The following is a 14,834-nucleotide window of genomic DNA, read 5'->3' on the forward strand; positions in this document are numbered from 1 at the left end:
TCACTCCTTGATAAATGATGCTAAGGGATAATAAACCAAGAAACTAGTGATAGAGGCCAGAAGGAAAAGACAAGTCTTCTCTGCAGTGTTTTCCAGGCCAGTCTTGCTAACATGATCTTTGATTTAAACTGGTCACCCTATATTCTTGCTCACTGAAACACCATGCACATAGCATAATTTTTCATTTCTGTAAAATATTTTTCTGAGCTAATCACCTGCTCCTTTATGACTTTTCTGTTTGTTCTCTTATCTCTCTGTCTTTTAGATTTCTGTATCTTGAGAGAATTTCTGGTTCTTTCAAGTTAATGAATCTTGGGTTCTCTTTTCTCCTTCTGAGAAACTGACTTTTTGTTTAATTTTTATCTCAGTTCTCTCTGCTGTTTTTAGAAGTACCCATCTCCTATCCAGGATCTCTGGTAAGAAACTACCTAGTCCAACTCTGAGCTCATTGGGAGCGTCACAGTGAAGGGTGAGAGCTTAACATAAACAGTCAAGTCCAGATAAATAAAAATTGGAAGGAAACTAAGAAACACATATTTTTAACAATATCTTATCTTAGAACTGCCTTCCTAATTTTCTCTTGCTTGGGCTAACTTTTAACAATTAGTTGCATTTCTTTACAGCATATGAAAACTGGTGCAGCAAAGGTGGTGTTGCCCCATTCTGAGTTCCAAAAAATGTTCATCTGGAATTTTCAAATGTGTATGTACAATTCACACATGTAAAACCCACAATCATAATCCATATATATCACAATATTCATTCTATTGACTATTTCATTCTTATACTGATATTTTCTGTATCCAAAAATACAACTCTGTGTTTTAACATTTAAGAATATTGCTATTACTTTAACTTCTCTTATATTTATTGGCTGCAGATATCTAGGGTGTCTCTCCCAATAGCTGAAATCCTGCTTACTGAATCTATACATTTAAATGTCTCCATGGCATTGATTTCTGGGAGAAACCACCACTTAAAAGCTGAAAATATATCTTGTTCATTTATTTTATTAATTTATCCTTTAATAAAAAGTATTTAAGGATCTCCTCTTATGGGTCCAGTCACTATGCTTAAAGGGTAGGGATACAATGGAGAATGAACAAACAGATTCACTTGGAACTTATAACTATTATGGCAGAAAGATGACAGATACACAGTTACACAAAGCAATCATTTAAATAATTGCCCAATGCTAAAGGAATCTTGAAATTCAATAAAAATATCATTTCTATTTTATATTTTCCAATCAGAATACATGTCTTCTCTCTCTTAAAAATAAAAATAATTTTAATACAAGCTAAAGAAAGGCATGTTTTCTTCTTCAGAGAAACATGCATAAGCCATTGAGTTAAAAATATGCATCTCAAGTCTCTAGCTTAGAGATAAACTCTTGACAGTTCAAAGCTTGAGATTCTATAATAAAGTGTGTGTGAAGAGGCTAGGTGGATAGCCACTGGATTTAATTCTCTTCATTGGAGGTTAAAAGCAAAACAAAACAAACAAACAAAAAAATCACGTTAATTTTGGCTCCAGAATTACCATTTGGAACCAGAGGCAAAGTATGTGATGCTTTTGGAAGATTGAACAAGAAAGTGCTTATAGTTATTTGCTGCTTGCACAATGTCCTTCACTGCCTGGGCATGGAGAAGCTAGCCCCTGCATCTCAACCAGAACCTGTCTTGAGTTTAGAAACCAAATCACATACTTTGACATTCCCTCAAAACTGAGATAAAGCTTTAGGTTTGAGTAATAGGAAATGAGTTGATATTTAAAAAAAAAAAAAAAAAAGACTGAAAATGTAAGATATATTTCAGTCTTGTTTTGCAATAAAAATAGCCCTATTCTATCACTCTTTTTGCAGAACAATAATTCTTAATGAAAGACAAAGAGATGTTATCTTTTAAATAGAAGCTTATGTAATTTTTGATTCTTTCACATATAAGCTTTTTGAAAAGAAAAAAAAATCATGTTAACCTTGATGGCATCAAAAAAGTGATAAACTGAAAGCATAATTAACTTTGTTCTTTTAACATAATATGGTTGCTTTGATAGGTCCTAGCTTACTAGCATCTCCACAGGCCACTTTCTTTCTCAGTATGCACAGATGAATAAAGAGATTAAACAATTTTTGTGACCTACAATAAGGTCAAACTTTAATTATTATGCTAATTTCATGCTCTGGATTCATAGGTTTACTACTTCCCTGCTAGTTAATAAAACAGATTTGGAAACATTATCTGGGATATAAGGAGGGGGACCCTCCCATACCTTAAAATACTCTGTTTAAACAGATGTGAAGGTCAGTAGAAAGGATTTTTTATTTTATTATTGGTTTCCAGTCCTCTAATTGATAAATCCCAATTAGAATCAATTTATTTAGTGCAGTTACATCTCAATTGTCTAGATATTCCAAGGAACCGTTTTTTATGAAACATTTATACTAGTTAAATACTCTGTCAGGTCAAATAATTGACCTATTGGCAATCTCCTCAACTGATCAAATAGGCTAGAATGAATTAAAGAAGCAAAATGCTCACCACTTAAAGTTAGAAACGCAGCTGTTTTGCTCTCTTCCAACTAATTCTGCAAAAGATTTTGAGTTCCATATTGGTAAAGTCACAATCTATAAAAACCCAGTATATAGCACAGGGAGTTGATTTTACTATATTTTTAGAAGTCTATATAATCAAAGCGAAAGTGTTATTTACTCAGTTGTGTCCGACTCTTTGCGACCCCATGGACTGACTATAGCCTGCCAGGCTCCTCTGTCCATGAAATTTTCCAGGCAAGAATACTTGGTTACCAAGTATGGTTACCAAGTATGGTTATGAAGAATGCCTAGGTTATCATTCCCTTCTCCAGGGAATCTTCCCAACCCAGAGACTGAATCCAGCCCTCCTGCATTGCAGGAAGATTCTTTACCATCTGAGTCATCAGGGAAGCCCTCCTGTATAATCAAACTCCTTTCTAATAATAGTTAAGGACTATATAAACTCAAAATCTTTTTGGCTGGATCACATAATTTAAAATCAGGACCCTGTAGTATACCCACTGAAAAAGGATAAAGTCCTGGATTCTATTTGTTGTTCTTCCAGTAATTAACTGAATGTCCTCTCTCTTTTTTAAAAACAGCTCCCTGAGATACAGTTGATGTTCAGCTAACTCTACATATTAAAATGTATAATTTCACAAGTTTTGATATATGCAATACGCCTATGAAACTATCATTAGAGTTAAGGTAGTGAATGTACTCATAACCCTGTAAGTTTTCTTGTTACAAAGGTATAACCCCTTCTACTCATCCTCCAGACAACAGGCTTCTGTCACTAAATATTACTTACATTTTCTAGAAATTGGGGTAAAATTGTATATAGCTTTTTTGTTTCAAATCTAGCCTCTGTCACTGTGATGATTAACTTTATGTGTCAGCTTGACTGGCCTAAGGGATGCCTAGATAGCTGGTAAAATGTTACTTCTGGGTGTGTCTGTGAGGGTATTTCCAGAGAGAATAGTATTTGAATCTGAAGACTGAGTAAAGAAGACCTGCCCTCACCAGGGTATGCAAGTGGGCATGAACCTTTGAGGCCTTCAAACGGAGGAAGGGTGAGTTTTTTTTTCTCTTCTTGAACTAGTATATTCTTCCTCTCCTCAGACACTGGAACCCCTGGTTCTCAGGCTCAGACTGAATTATACCACAAGTTTTCCCGGTTCTCTAACTTACAGATGGCAGATAGTGACATATCTTAGCCTCTATAATTGTGTCATCCATTCCCATACTAAATCTGCTCATATATCTGTATCTATGTGTGTGTGTGAGTCACTCAGTCATGTCTGACTCTATGCGACCCCAAGGGTTGTAGCCCACCTGGTTTTCTCTGTCCATGGGATTCTCCAGGCAAGAATACTGGAGTGGATTGCCATGCCCTACTCTAATCTGTATTTATAACTATAGCCTATTGGTTCTTTTTCTCTGGCAACTACTAACTAATACAGTCACTGGAAAAATTATTTAGAGATTCATCCTAGTTTTTATGTGCATCAAAAGTCAATTTCTTTTTAATACTACTCAGCCATATAAAGAATGAAATAATACCATTTGCAGCAACATAGACACAACTAGAGATTATCATACCTAGTAAAGTAAGTCAGAAAGAGAAAGACAGGTACCATATGATATCACTTTTATGTGGAATCTAAAATATGGCACAGATGAACCTATCTATGGATACAGAAACACGGACACAGAGAAGAAACTGGTAGTTGCCAAGGGGGAGGGCGTTGCTGGGGAGATGGAATGGGAGCCTGGGGTTAGTAGATGTAAGCTTTTATACATAGAATGGATAAACACAAGGCCCTACTGTAAAGCACAGAGAACTATATTCCATATCCTACGATAGGGAATTTCCTGGTGGCACAATTGATAAGAGTTGCCTATCAATGCAGGGAACATAGGTTCAATCTCTGGTCCAGGAAGATTTCACAAGCCCTGGAACAACTAAGTCCATAGGCCATAATTCCTGAGCCTGCAGTGCTCTAGGGTCCACAAACCACGACTACTGAGTCCACATATTTCAACTACCGAAGCCTGCATGCCTGTAGCTTGTGCTCCACAACAAGAGAAGCCATTACAAGAAGCCCATGCACCACAAGAAAGGGCAGCCTCTGCTATCTGCAATTAAAGAGAGCTGCACAAAGCAACAAAGACTCAGCACAGCCAGAAAAGGAGATATATATATATATATATATCTCCTATGATAAACCATCTGGAGGAGGAAATGGCAACCCACTCCAGTATTCCTGCCTGAAGAATCCCATGGACAAGGGAGCCTTGCAGGCTACAGTCCACGGGGTTGCAAAGAGTCAGACACAGCTTAGCAACTACACACACAGATGATAAACCATAATGGAAAATAATATTTTAAAAGTATGTATATGTATAAGTGAATCACCTTACTGTACAGCAAAAGTTAACATTATAAATCAACTATATGTCAATTAAAAAAAGTCAATTCCTTTTCATTGCTTAATACTATTTCATTATATGGTTATATCCCAATTTGTTTATCCATCCACCATAGACAGATATTTTGGCTGTTTCTAGTTTTTGTCTCTTACAATTAAAGTGTTTGTGAACATTCAATCACAAGCCATTGCACTAAAGTAAGCTTTCATTTCTCTTGAAAAATACTGGGGAGTGGAGAGGCTGAACTATATGGTATGTATATGTTTAACTTCTTAAAAATCTGCCAAAGTATTTTCCAAAGTGCTTACACTATTTTGCATTCCCATCAGCAGTGTTGTGAGAGTTCCAGTTCTTCTATGAGCTTGCCAACACTTGGCAGTGGCATGATAATATATGCCTTATCTGCTTCACTGGAATAAATGATTGTGTTGGGGTTATTTACAAGACGGACATTTTATTTTGAAATTATGTTTACATGTTAGAAACTTAGGTTTCCTCTGTTATCTGAAAGTAGATCATTCCTATGAAAACTCAACAAAGTAGAAATGGTGTCAGTTGAAGAAGCTATCACCTTACAACACAGCTGGCTAATGGAGGCATAGAATAAAAGATATATATCACACAGATCCTCACAGACACAGTACAAAGCTATAGCATCTAGATGCTGACATGCTCAATGTAGTTTCTGGGAAGGAGCTAGCCCGGTGCCATTCTCCCTGCCCAGATATCCTTGCCTCTGTATCAGTTCACTGCAAAACAAATGCTGAATGTTATTTTCACTTCTTACCTTTTCTTCTAAAAGTGAAAATCCTTTTCAGATTTTTTTTTTTCAGGTAGCAAAATCATGTACTATTGTAGGTCTTTTCTATAAATAAGATAGTATAAAGCAAACCTTCAAAAACTAGGGGATACCTGTACTTTTTTTCTCCTCTTTGCATTACTCTTGAATAAATCTTATTTTCCAATCAGAAAAATAGGTGCCATAGGGAACCTTGAGCTAATTAGGGCTAAAATCATTCATTTGGAAAGACAAAAAGGTAAAGCACATTATTAATCTCCCAAACATTAAGTTAAAAACAAAAGGCTATAAATAAAAGTAGCACATTCATAGATAAAAAAATAAAAGGCTAGATCATTCAGAATACATTTTTAAGCCTAAAGAATAATCAGAACTGCTTCAAGTATCAATGGTAGTAGTGGCTGTGATATTTTAGACCTATTGCGCCAGCACCCTAGGCCAAAAATGCAAACAGTATCCAAGTTTCAGAGCATAAGACAATGGTTTGATTTATTTATGTATTTATCTTCTGGGTGTGTGAAGAGCATTTAATAGACTTATAGATTCCAGGTTTAGAAAGTATGTGAGAGGCATGGTGAGGGTATATGAAAAAGAAGGCTGTGTCGCTAGTGTAAAATGAAGTCATTTTTAAATAGCTAAAAAAAATTGTTTGTTTTACTTTCATGTGATTTAGCTTGTTTAATATTCTTTCATTCTCCAAAAGCAAATGGGATTTTAAAAAATTATTTATTTATTTTTAATTGGAGGATAACTGCTTTACAATATTGCGTAGGTTTCTGCTATATATCAACATGAATCAGCCCTAGGTATATGCATCCCCTCCCTCTTGAACCTCTGTCCCACGTCCCACCCCATCCCAACCCTCTAGGTTGTCAGAGAGCGCCGGTTTGAGCTCCCTGCATCATACAGCAGATTTCCATTGGCTGTCTAATTTTACTTATGGTAATGTATATGTTTCAGCAATTGGAATAGTTTAACCAATTATAAATTTGTGCTTTTATTCTAAAGACTAAAAAAATATATGCGTATATATTTCATACACACACACACACACACACACACACACGTGTGTGTGTGTGTGAAATACAGAAAAATCCAGAAACAATTAAGACAAGTTATCTCTTTTTGGATATTTAACTCTATCAGGTAAACAGCACTTTTCTTTATCTGATGACCCATCTTAATTGCATGTTATCAACATAGTTTCCTATTCATCAGGGACAATTTCACAATTTCCATCTTCGGAGAAGTAAAATAACAACATTCTCTCCTATTAACATCTAGGAGAATGTTTCAAATAGCACTGGGTGAGTGAAGGGTTTCAAATTTTTAGATGGACATAATATTGGTTATACACGTTCACAGAAGAAGGAAGATATTTTTAGTTTTTTTCAATGTTTCAACTGCCACAAAATAAACTGCATTTTATAAGCACTGATACCTTCATAGAGCTGGTGGCTATTTTGCTAATTTGTAAGAATGAGGATAGAATGTCATATAAACAGGATAATCAAGAGAAGTGCACTGAGGTACATCTAAGCTCTGAATTCCCCCCTCATATTCATTTTGCATTACTCAGCTCACATTTTAATATCTCTGAGAATCTTTCCTTGTTACTTCTTGCTATAAATGTTATTTTCCTTCTTTAAACCACTGTATTCTTTCTAATCTTCATGAATATATCTCGGTGTCATCTCTGGATGTTGTTTAGCTGCTAAGTTGTGTCTGACTCTTTTGCAACTCCATAGACTGTAGATGGCCAGGCTCCTCTGTCCATGAGATTTCCCAGGCAAGAATACTGGAGTGGGTGGCCATGTCCTTCTCCAGGGGATCTCCCTGACACAAGGATCAAACCTGCATCTCCTGCATTGGCAGTTGTATTCATTACCACTGAGTCACCAGGGTGCCCTGGTGTCATCAGTAACTACTCTCATATTCCTAGCTATTACTGCATCTCTGCATATCTTACCTGTACAACTACATTAAAAGTTCCCAGAGTTTTGAAATCATATTCTAAAATTAGTTATGTCCCATTCACAACATTTATTATCACCTTTGTCATTATTTATACAAAATTTTTCAGAAAAACATAGTTTTCAAAATATCTTTACATTTTATATAGTCTCTGGTATTACAAAATGCCTTGAACCAAGTAAGAATGCAAGAATGCAAGAATCTAATGACAGTTTATCCTTGAGTAGTAAGATATCTTTTAGGAAAAAAAGGGAACTGCAAAGAATTCTGGATAGAATTTTAGTCCTGTTAGTTAACACAACATCTAACACTTCAATTTCCTTCTTTTTCAACTGAGAGCTCTCTTTACTGTTATCTGGGGTCGTGTTTGATTTGTCAATTAAGTGTCTTGTTGGTGTTTTCATTGAGGACACTCTATAAGCTACGTAGGGCAATAAAATAGAGAAATAAAGTGTTCATCTCAAGCACTCCCTTGCTTAAATAGTGCTCTTTTGTTTTGAGCTTAAGTGGATGACTCACAAGTTGAAAAATAGAATCAATGTGTGGACAATTTTTCTTAACAATCTTTAGGGCTTCCCTGGTGGCTCAGATGGTTAAGAATTTGCCTGCAATACAGGAGTCCCAGGTTTGATCCCTGAGTTGGGAAGATCCACGGAGAAGGGAATAGCTACCCACTCCAGTATTCTTGCCTGGAGAATTTCATGAACAGAGGAGCCAGGCGGGTTATAGTCAATGGGATTGCAAAGAGCTGGACATGACTGAGCAATTAACACTTTCACTTTCACTTACATTCTACAAACTTATTAAAGCACTACCGTAGGATATCCTCAATTCAAATACTCATATCTTTCAAAATTAATACAAAAACAGTAATTGCATAGCATGCATCGGGGAGGAGGAAATACTGCCTAGAGGATTTGAGAAGATATACTGCCTTGCAATCACCCTATGCAGTTAATTGGTGCAGTGAGCTGGGCTGTACCGAAAACTGGACAGTGGTGCTGTGATATCAATACCTCTGTCCTGGAGCAGCTGGGTAAATGAGGGGAAAACAACTTCCTATTTATTTCAATGTGCCATTCAAACATCATCATTTTCTTGGGCATCCTGATGTGAAAAGGGTTGGAAAGCATAGAGAGCATTGATAGTGCAGGGATTTATTATCATCCTGGCCACAGGACAGGCTTATCATTGGTTTCATGCTTTAGAATTCTATCAGCATGAAATAGAAATTTCTGGAGGGAGTTTCATAATGAAGAGTTTTTTTGGGGGTGTGAGAAAGGAAGGAGGAGGTAAACACGAGAAAGATCAAATAAAAAAATATTTGGGTCTTGTGGAATGACTCATATGCTGATGCTCTCATCCATACATTAAAATAAAATTGATTCCATGTGGATCCCAGCAGCTATTGCTGGAAAGGCAAAGACAGAAAAAGAAGGGATGATTCCTATGCTGGGAGTGCTGACTTGTTGAGAAGCTATGATAGATTCAAACATAAGGGTACCACTGCATGCAGGAAGTGCAAGTGGAGTTTTTTAGTGTAGAAATAGAGATTGCTGTGGACTGTGATGGTTTGGGGATGCAAGATGTCCAGGTGACGGATGTAATAGGATGCGTGGGAACAGAGAAGAAAGGAAGTTAAGCAGGAAAGTGGGAAGGAGGGAGTGGTGGCCATCAGGAAAGAGAGTTCAGTTCTGTTCAGTTCAGTTTAGTTCAGTTTAGATGCTCAGTCCTGTCCCACTCTGCAACCCCATGGACTGCAGCATGCTAGGATCCCCTGTCCATCAGCAACTCCCAGAACTTGCTCAAACACATGGCCATCGAATCAGTGATGCCATCCAACCATCTCATCCTCTGTCATCCCCTTCTCCTCCTGCCTTTAATCTTTCCCAGCATCAGGGTCTTTTCCAATGAGTCAGTTCCTTGCATCAGGTGGCCAAAGTATTGGAGTTTCAGCTTCAGCATCAGTCCTTCCAATGAATATTCAGTTCTGATTTCCTTTAGGATTGACTGGTTTGATCTCCTTGCAGACTCTCAAGTGGGGTCCAGCTAATCTGGAAAAGGGCTCACCCAGAGATATGGTGAGAAGTAGATGTTGGTGAGCTGTTAGCTCCTGAAAGACAGGCCTAATCTCACTCCCTTTGTACTCCAGTGACAGCCATGGGATTTGGAACACAACAGAGTGTAGATGTTTATTAAATGAAGTAGTGACAAGACATTTGAATTTTTTGCAAGATTAGGGAGATTAAGCTTTATCTTATTTAAGGCTGTGAAAAATCCCTGAAAGATTTCAGATAAAATTTCTTTTCTGAAATCATCATCTTAATAGAAATAAAGAGTGATATCAAAAATAAAAAAAACTAAATTATCTTTTCATAGGATATTTTAAACTTGATAGGATTTGTCCACCATCATCATTCATTGCCCTCACTTGGAGATATAAGGTAACTGTTAAATAATCATTTAATTAGGGTGAAGACATTTGACAATAAATCTATAGCAAGTTTCATGATAGTTATTTTGGATAATAATGCCACTTGATTTAACTACTATATAACAAAGCACTTCTGATATGTTTTTAAAATTTCCATCCCCTATCCATCATCAAATTTATCAGCATGGCTTTCCAGTGTAGACTCAATGTAAATTAATAGAGGAACCTCAGTTTATAAACAGAGAAACAAACACAAATAGTGATTTCACAGAAAAGCATACTGGCTGCTGGGAGTTTACTCAAATACACTAAATTAACCAGACCTCAGTTTAGGACTTTTTACAAAAGGGCTGCTGCTACCACAATTCTCAAGGCTGTTTCAAAAGGGAAAAATAATGTGAAAATCAAATTTTCAACACATAATCTTGTTCTACTCAAAATTTTAAGAATAATTTTGTACATATATAGTCAGCATTACCTTAATGAATTCAACTATTTTTTTTTAATTTATCCTATGTTAGTGTATTTATTGAGGCAAAAATATAATTTTAACAAGAGCACTGCAACATAAATCAAAGAATAAATACAGGTGTTCTATGACTATTCAATAGGACTTCCCTGGTGGCTCAGACGGTAAAGTGTCTGTCTACAATGAGGGAGACCCGGGTTTGATCCCTGGGTCAGGAAGATCCGCTGGAGAAGGAAATGGCACCCCACTCCAGTACTATTGCCTGGAAAATCCCATGGACAGAGGAGCCTGGTAGGCTACAGTCCATGGGGTCGCAAAGAGACACGACTGAGCAACTTCACTTACTTACACTTATGACTATTCAACTCCTAAATGTTGGTTTGAGATGAGAAAACATCAGGCATGTTCTATAAATTTTCTATAAAATTATGTAGGAAGATGTTCATATTTGAATATTAACTAATTATTCCTTTATCATTAAAAAAAGGCGATTAAATTTTTTACAAGGGCTTTTCCAAATTTTTAACGCTATATATATATATGTATTTCCATTATATTAATAATATATTTTAATGATATGGGTATGGACTTTTGTTTTTACTATAAGGTAGGACACAATATCGGAGAAGGCAATGGCACCCCACTCCAGTACTCTTACCTGGAAAATCCCATGGACAGAGGAGCCTGGTAGGCTGCAGTCCATGGGGTCGCTAAGAGTCGGGCACGACTGAGCGACTTCCTTTTCACTTTTCACTTTCATGCATTGGAGAAGGAAATGGCAACCCACTCCAGTGTTCTTGCCTGGAGAATCCCAGGGACAGAGGAGCCTGGTGGGTTGCCGTCTATGGTTTTGCACAGAGTCGGACATGACTGAAGCGACTTAGCAGCAGCAGCAGCAGCAGGACACAATATAAAAATAATGATTTTTTAAAATTTGGAAATAATTTTAGACATACAGAAAAACTGCAAAGATAATACAGAGAAAGATCATATTCTCTCCACTCAACTTTACTTAACATTAATATCTTATACTATCATAGGACTGTTAGCAAAAGAAAATAACATTTGCTCAGTATGCGTAACCAAATTACACACTTTATAGGATTCTACCAGTTTTTCCAAAAATATCTTTATTTTGTCCCAGAACCCAATCCAGTCTCCCACCTTGTTGTGTTTCCTAGTCCCCTTAGGTGGACCAAGGATCCTGATTTGTGAAGAGTACTGATCACTTAATTTGTAGATCATTCTTCAAGTTGGATTTGCCTGATGTCTTCTCATGATTAGATTGAAGTTATGAATTTTATCAATAATATTTCAGAAGTGATATGCCCTTCTCAGTTTATGATAACTTATCTGCTCTAACAGTATATTTTTTCATAATTCAAAATGTATAACTGAAACATATCTAAAAAGACCTGATTGCTAAAAATCTTAGATTTATTTTCTTTCTTTTTAAAAATTTTTCCTGAGAAACTTCCGGCTCCAGCAGCTTGGGGCTTGTGCTGACGGAGCAGAGCCAGAGGCGCCAGGATGGTGCTGCTGGAGAGTGAACAGTTCCTGACAGAGCTGACTAGGCTCTTCCAGAAGTGCCGGTTGTCAGGCAGCGTGTTCATCACCCTGAAGAAGTATGATGGCCGAACTAAACCCATTCCAAAGAAGGGTTCTGTGGAGGGCTTTGAGCCCTCAGACAACAAATGTCTGTTAAGAGCTACTGATGGGAAAAAGAAGATCAGCACTGTGGTGAGCTCCAAAGAAGTGAATAAGTTTCAGATGGCTTATTCAAACCTATTGCGAGCTAACAGGGATGGGCTGAAGAAGAGGGACAAAAAGAGCAAGAGTAAGAAGAGCAAAGCAGCGCAGTGGAGGGCACCAGCTTTCGCGCTTTCACCAACTAACCAGTGAATTGTTGTTTTTCCTTTGGTTTTTATTTTTGGCCACATAGCTGAGTTTCTGATTCCCTTATAATGATTGTTTTCATGTGAGATTAGGGTCATTTTTGGATGGAAGAAGGGCTGCAGTGTTTACAGGGTAGTTCCAAGGAGCCAGTTTATCTTAGATCTGGCTAAGTGGTTTGTGTTGGACGGCTGTATATTCCTGGATAATAGTTTACAGACTCTGTAGCCATCTGTAAAGAGCAGTGTGTTATTTAACCTGTATTTATCAGCGCTGACCAACTTTTATTCTTTTTCCTACCCCATAAAAAGTTTCTAGCCATAGCTTCTCGTTCTGGAATGATGTGATTATGAATAGGCTTGAGGCCCTGTCTTTTGGTTTACTGGAACTGAAACCTGACAATTTTATTAAAAGTTGTGTTATTTAAAAAAAAAAAATTTTTTTTTTCCTGACAATGCAAACAAATCTTGGGGAATTTCTTGTGAGCATAAAACTTTTTAAGTTGCTATAGAAACCAAGTAATGATAGAAAAAATACTTTATATTCTGCATATTGTATAAGAAAACAATAGATTCTTTCAGTTTTTAATCTATTTGGCTACTTGAACAGAAAACAATATTTCATTTTTTTCCCCATTTTCTAACTAAAATTTAGATTTTCTGGCTGCTGAAAACAGTAAAATGAAATCAGTTCAGTTCAGTCACTCAGTTGTGGCTGACTCTTTGTGACCCCATGGACTGCAGCATTCCAGGCCTCCCTGTCCATCACCAACTCCCGGAGCTTACTCAAACCCATGTCCATCGAGTCGGTGATGCCATCCAGCCATCTCATCCTCTGTTGTCCCCTTCTCCTACTGCCCTCAATCCTTCTCAGCATCAGAGTCTTTTCCAATGAGTCAGCTCTTCGCATCAGGTGGCCAAAGTATTGGTGTTTCAGCTTCAGCATCAAGTCCTTCCAATGAACACCCAGGACTGATTTCCTTTAGGATGGACTGGTTGGATCTCCTTGCTGTCCAAGGGACTCTCAAGAGTCTTCTCCAACACCACAGTTCAAAAGCATCAATTCTTCAGTGCTCAGCTTTCTTCACAGTCCAACTCTCACATCCATACATGACCACTGTAAAGCTTTGACTAGACAGATTTTTGTTATCAAAGTAATGTCTCTGCTTTTCAATATGCTGTCTAAGTTGTTTATAACTTTTCTTCCAAGGAGTAAGCGTCTTTTAATTTCATGGCTGCAGTCACCATCTGCATTGATTTTGGAGACAAAAAAATAAAGTGTGCCACTGTTTCCACTGTTTCCCCATCTATTTCCCATGAACTGATGGGACCAGATGCCATGATCTTCGTTTTCTGAATGTTGAGTTTTAAGCCAACTTTTTCACTCTCCTCTTTCACTTTCATCAAGATGCGCTTTAGTTTTTCTCTTTCTTCCATAAGGTTGGTGTCATCTGCATATCTGAGATTATTGATATTTCTCCTGGCAATCTTGATTTCAGCTTTATCCAGCCCAGCATTTTGCATGATGTACTCTGCATATAAGTTAAATAAGCAGGGTGACAATATACAGCCTTGATGTACTCATTTCCAGATTTGGAACCAGTCTGTTTTTCCATGCCCAGTTCTAACTGTTGCTTCTTGACCTGCATATAGATTTCTTAGGAGGCAGGAAAGGTGGTCTGGTATTCCCATCTCTTATGAATTTTCCACTGTTTGTTGTGATATAATTACCTTATATTCTTTTTGATTTATGTTATATAAACAACTTATTATTTTAAAATCATTTCTTTCTCCTGATAATATTCATTACACCAAATTTATTAAGTGTTCACAATGCCTTAAGTCACATAAACCATATTTTGCTTATTGCATGCACATCTTGTAACTAAATATAAGTTATCAATAGTAAGAACCTGCAGTATAATTTGTTATAGAAGAAAGCATGCTGGCCTTGGGGAAAAACTTTTGTATTCCAATATGAAGTTACAATTTAATTACAAAAACAAAGAATGAATGGTTAAATGGAGCTTTGCTGATTCAGCAGTATATTTTAACCTTCTACACTTTTTGCTATTTTGTTAAACCTCCAGAATTTTAGCTGCCAGTATACATGTGGTAACTCTAGCACAATAAAACTTTGAAGAAGAATGACAATTTTTCATCTGTTTTCTTGACAGGAAGACCCAAATTAAAAAAAAAATTATAATAATGACAGAATGTGCTCATTAGGATTTAAAGTTCTCTTTGTGTGTCTTGTGTTACTCTTACATTTTATCTGATTCTTTGTATTGTTCAGGTTT

At 36.8% G+C, this 14,834-nt stretch overlaps 2 protein-coding genes across 24 annotated transcripts in view; one reads left to right on the top strand and one right to left on the bottom strand.

Moving 5' to 3' along the window:
- Positions 1-14,834, bottom strand: part of NRXN1 (neurexin 1) — a 1,220,650-nt gene that overhangs the window by 802,316 nt on the left and 403,500 nt on the right. The gene's annotated exons all lie outside the window — the stretch shown is intronic.
- On the top strand, positions 12,140-12,544 carry LOC102414114 (signal recognition particle 14 kDa protein-like). The gene has a single exon (XM_006078999.4). It carries the CDS (start codon positions 12,173-12,175, stop codon positions 12,542-12,544), a length of 372 nt encoding a protein of 123 aa, XP_006079061.2. The 5' UTR covers positions 12,140-12,172.

This window comes from Bubalus bubalis, chromosome 12 (assembly GCF_019923935.1).
Source record: "Bubalus bubalis isolate 160015118507 breed Murrah chromosome 12, NDDB_SH_1, whole genome shotgun sequence".
NCBI classification, from domain to species: Eukaryota; Metazoa; Chordata; class Mammalia; order Artiodactyla; family Bovidae; genus Bubalus; species Bubalus bubalis.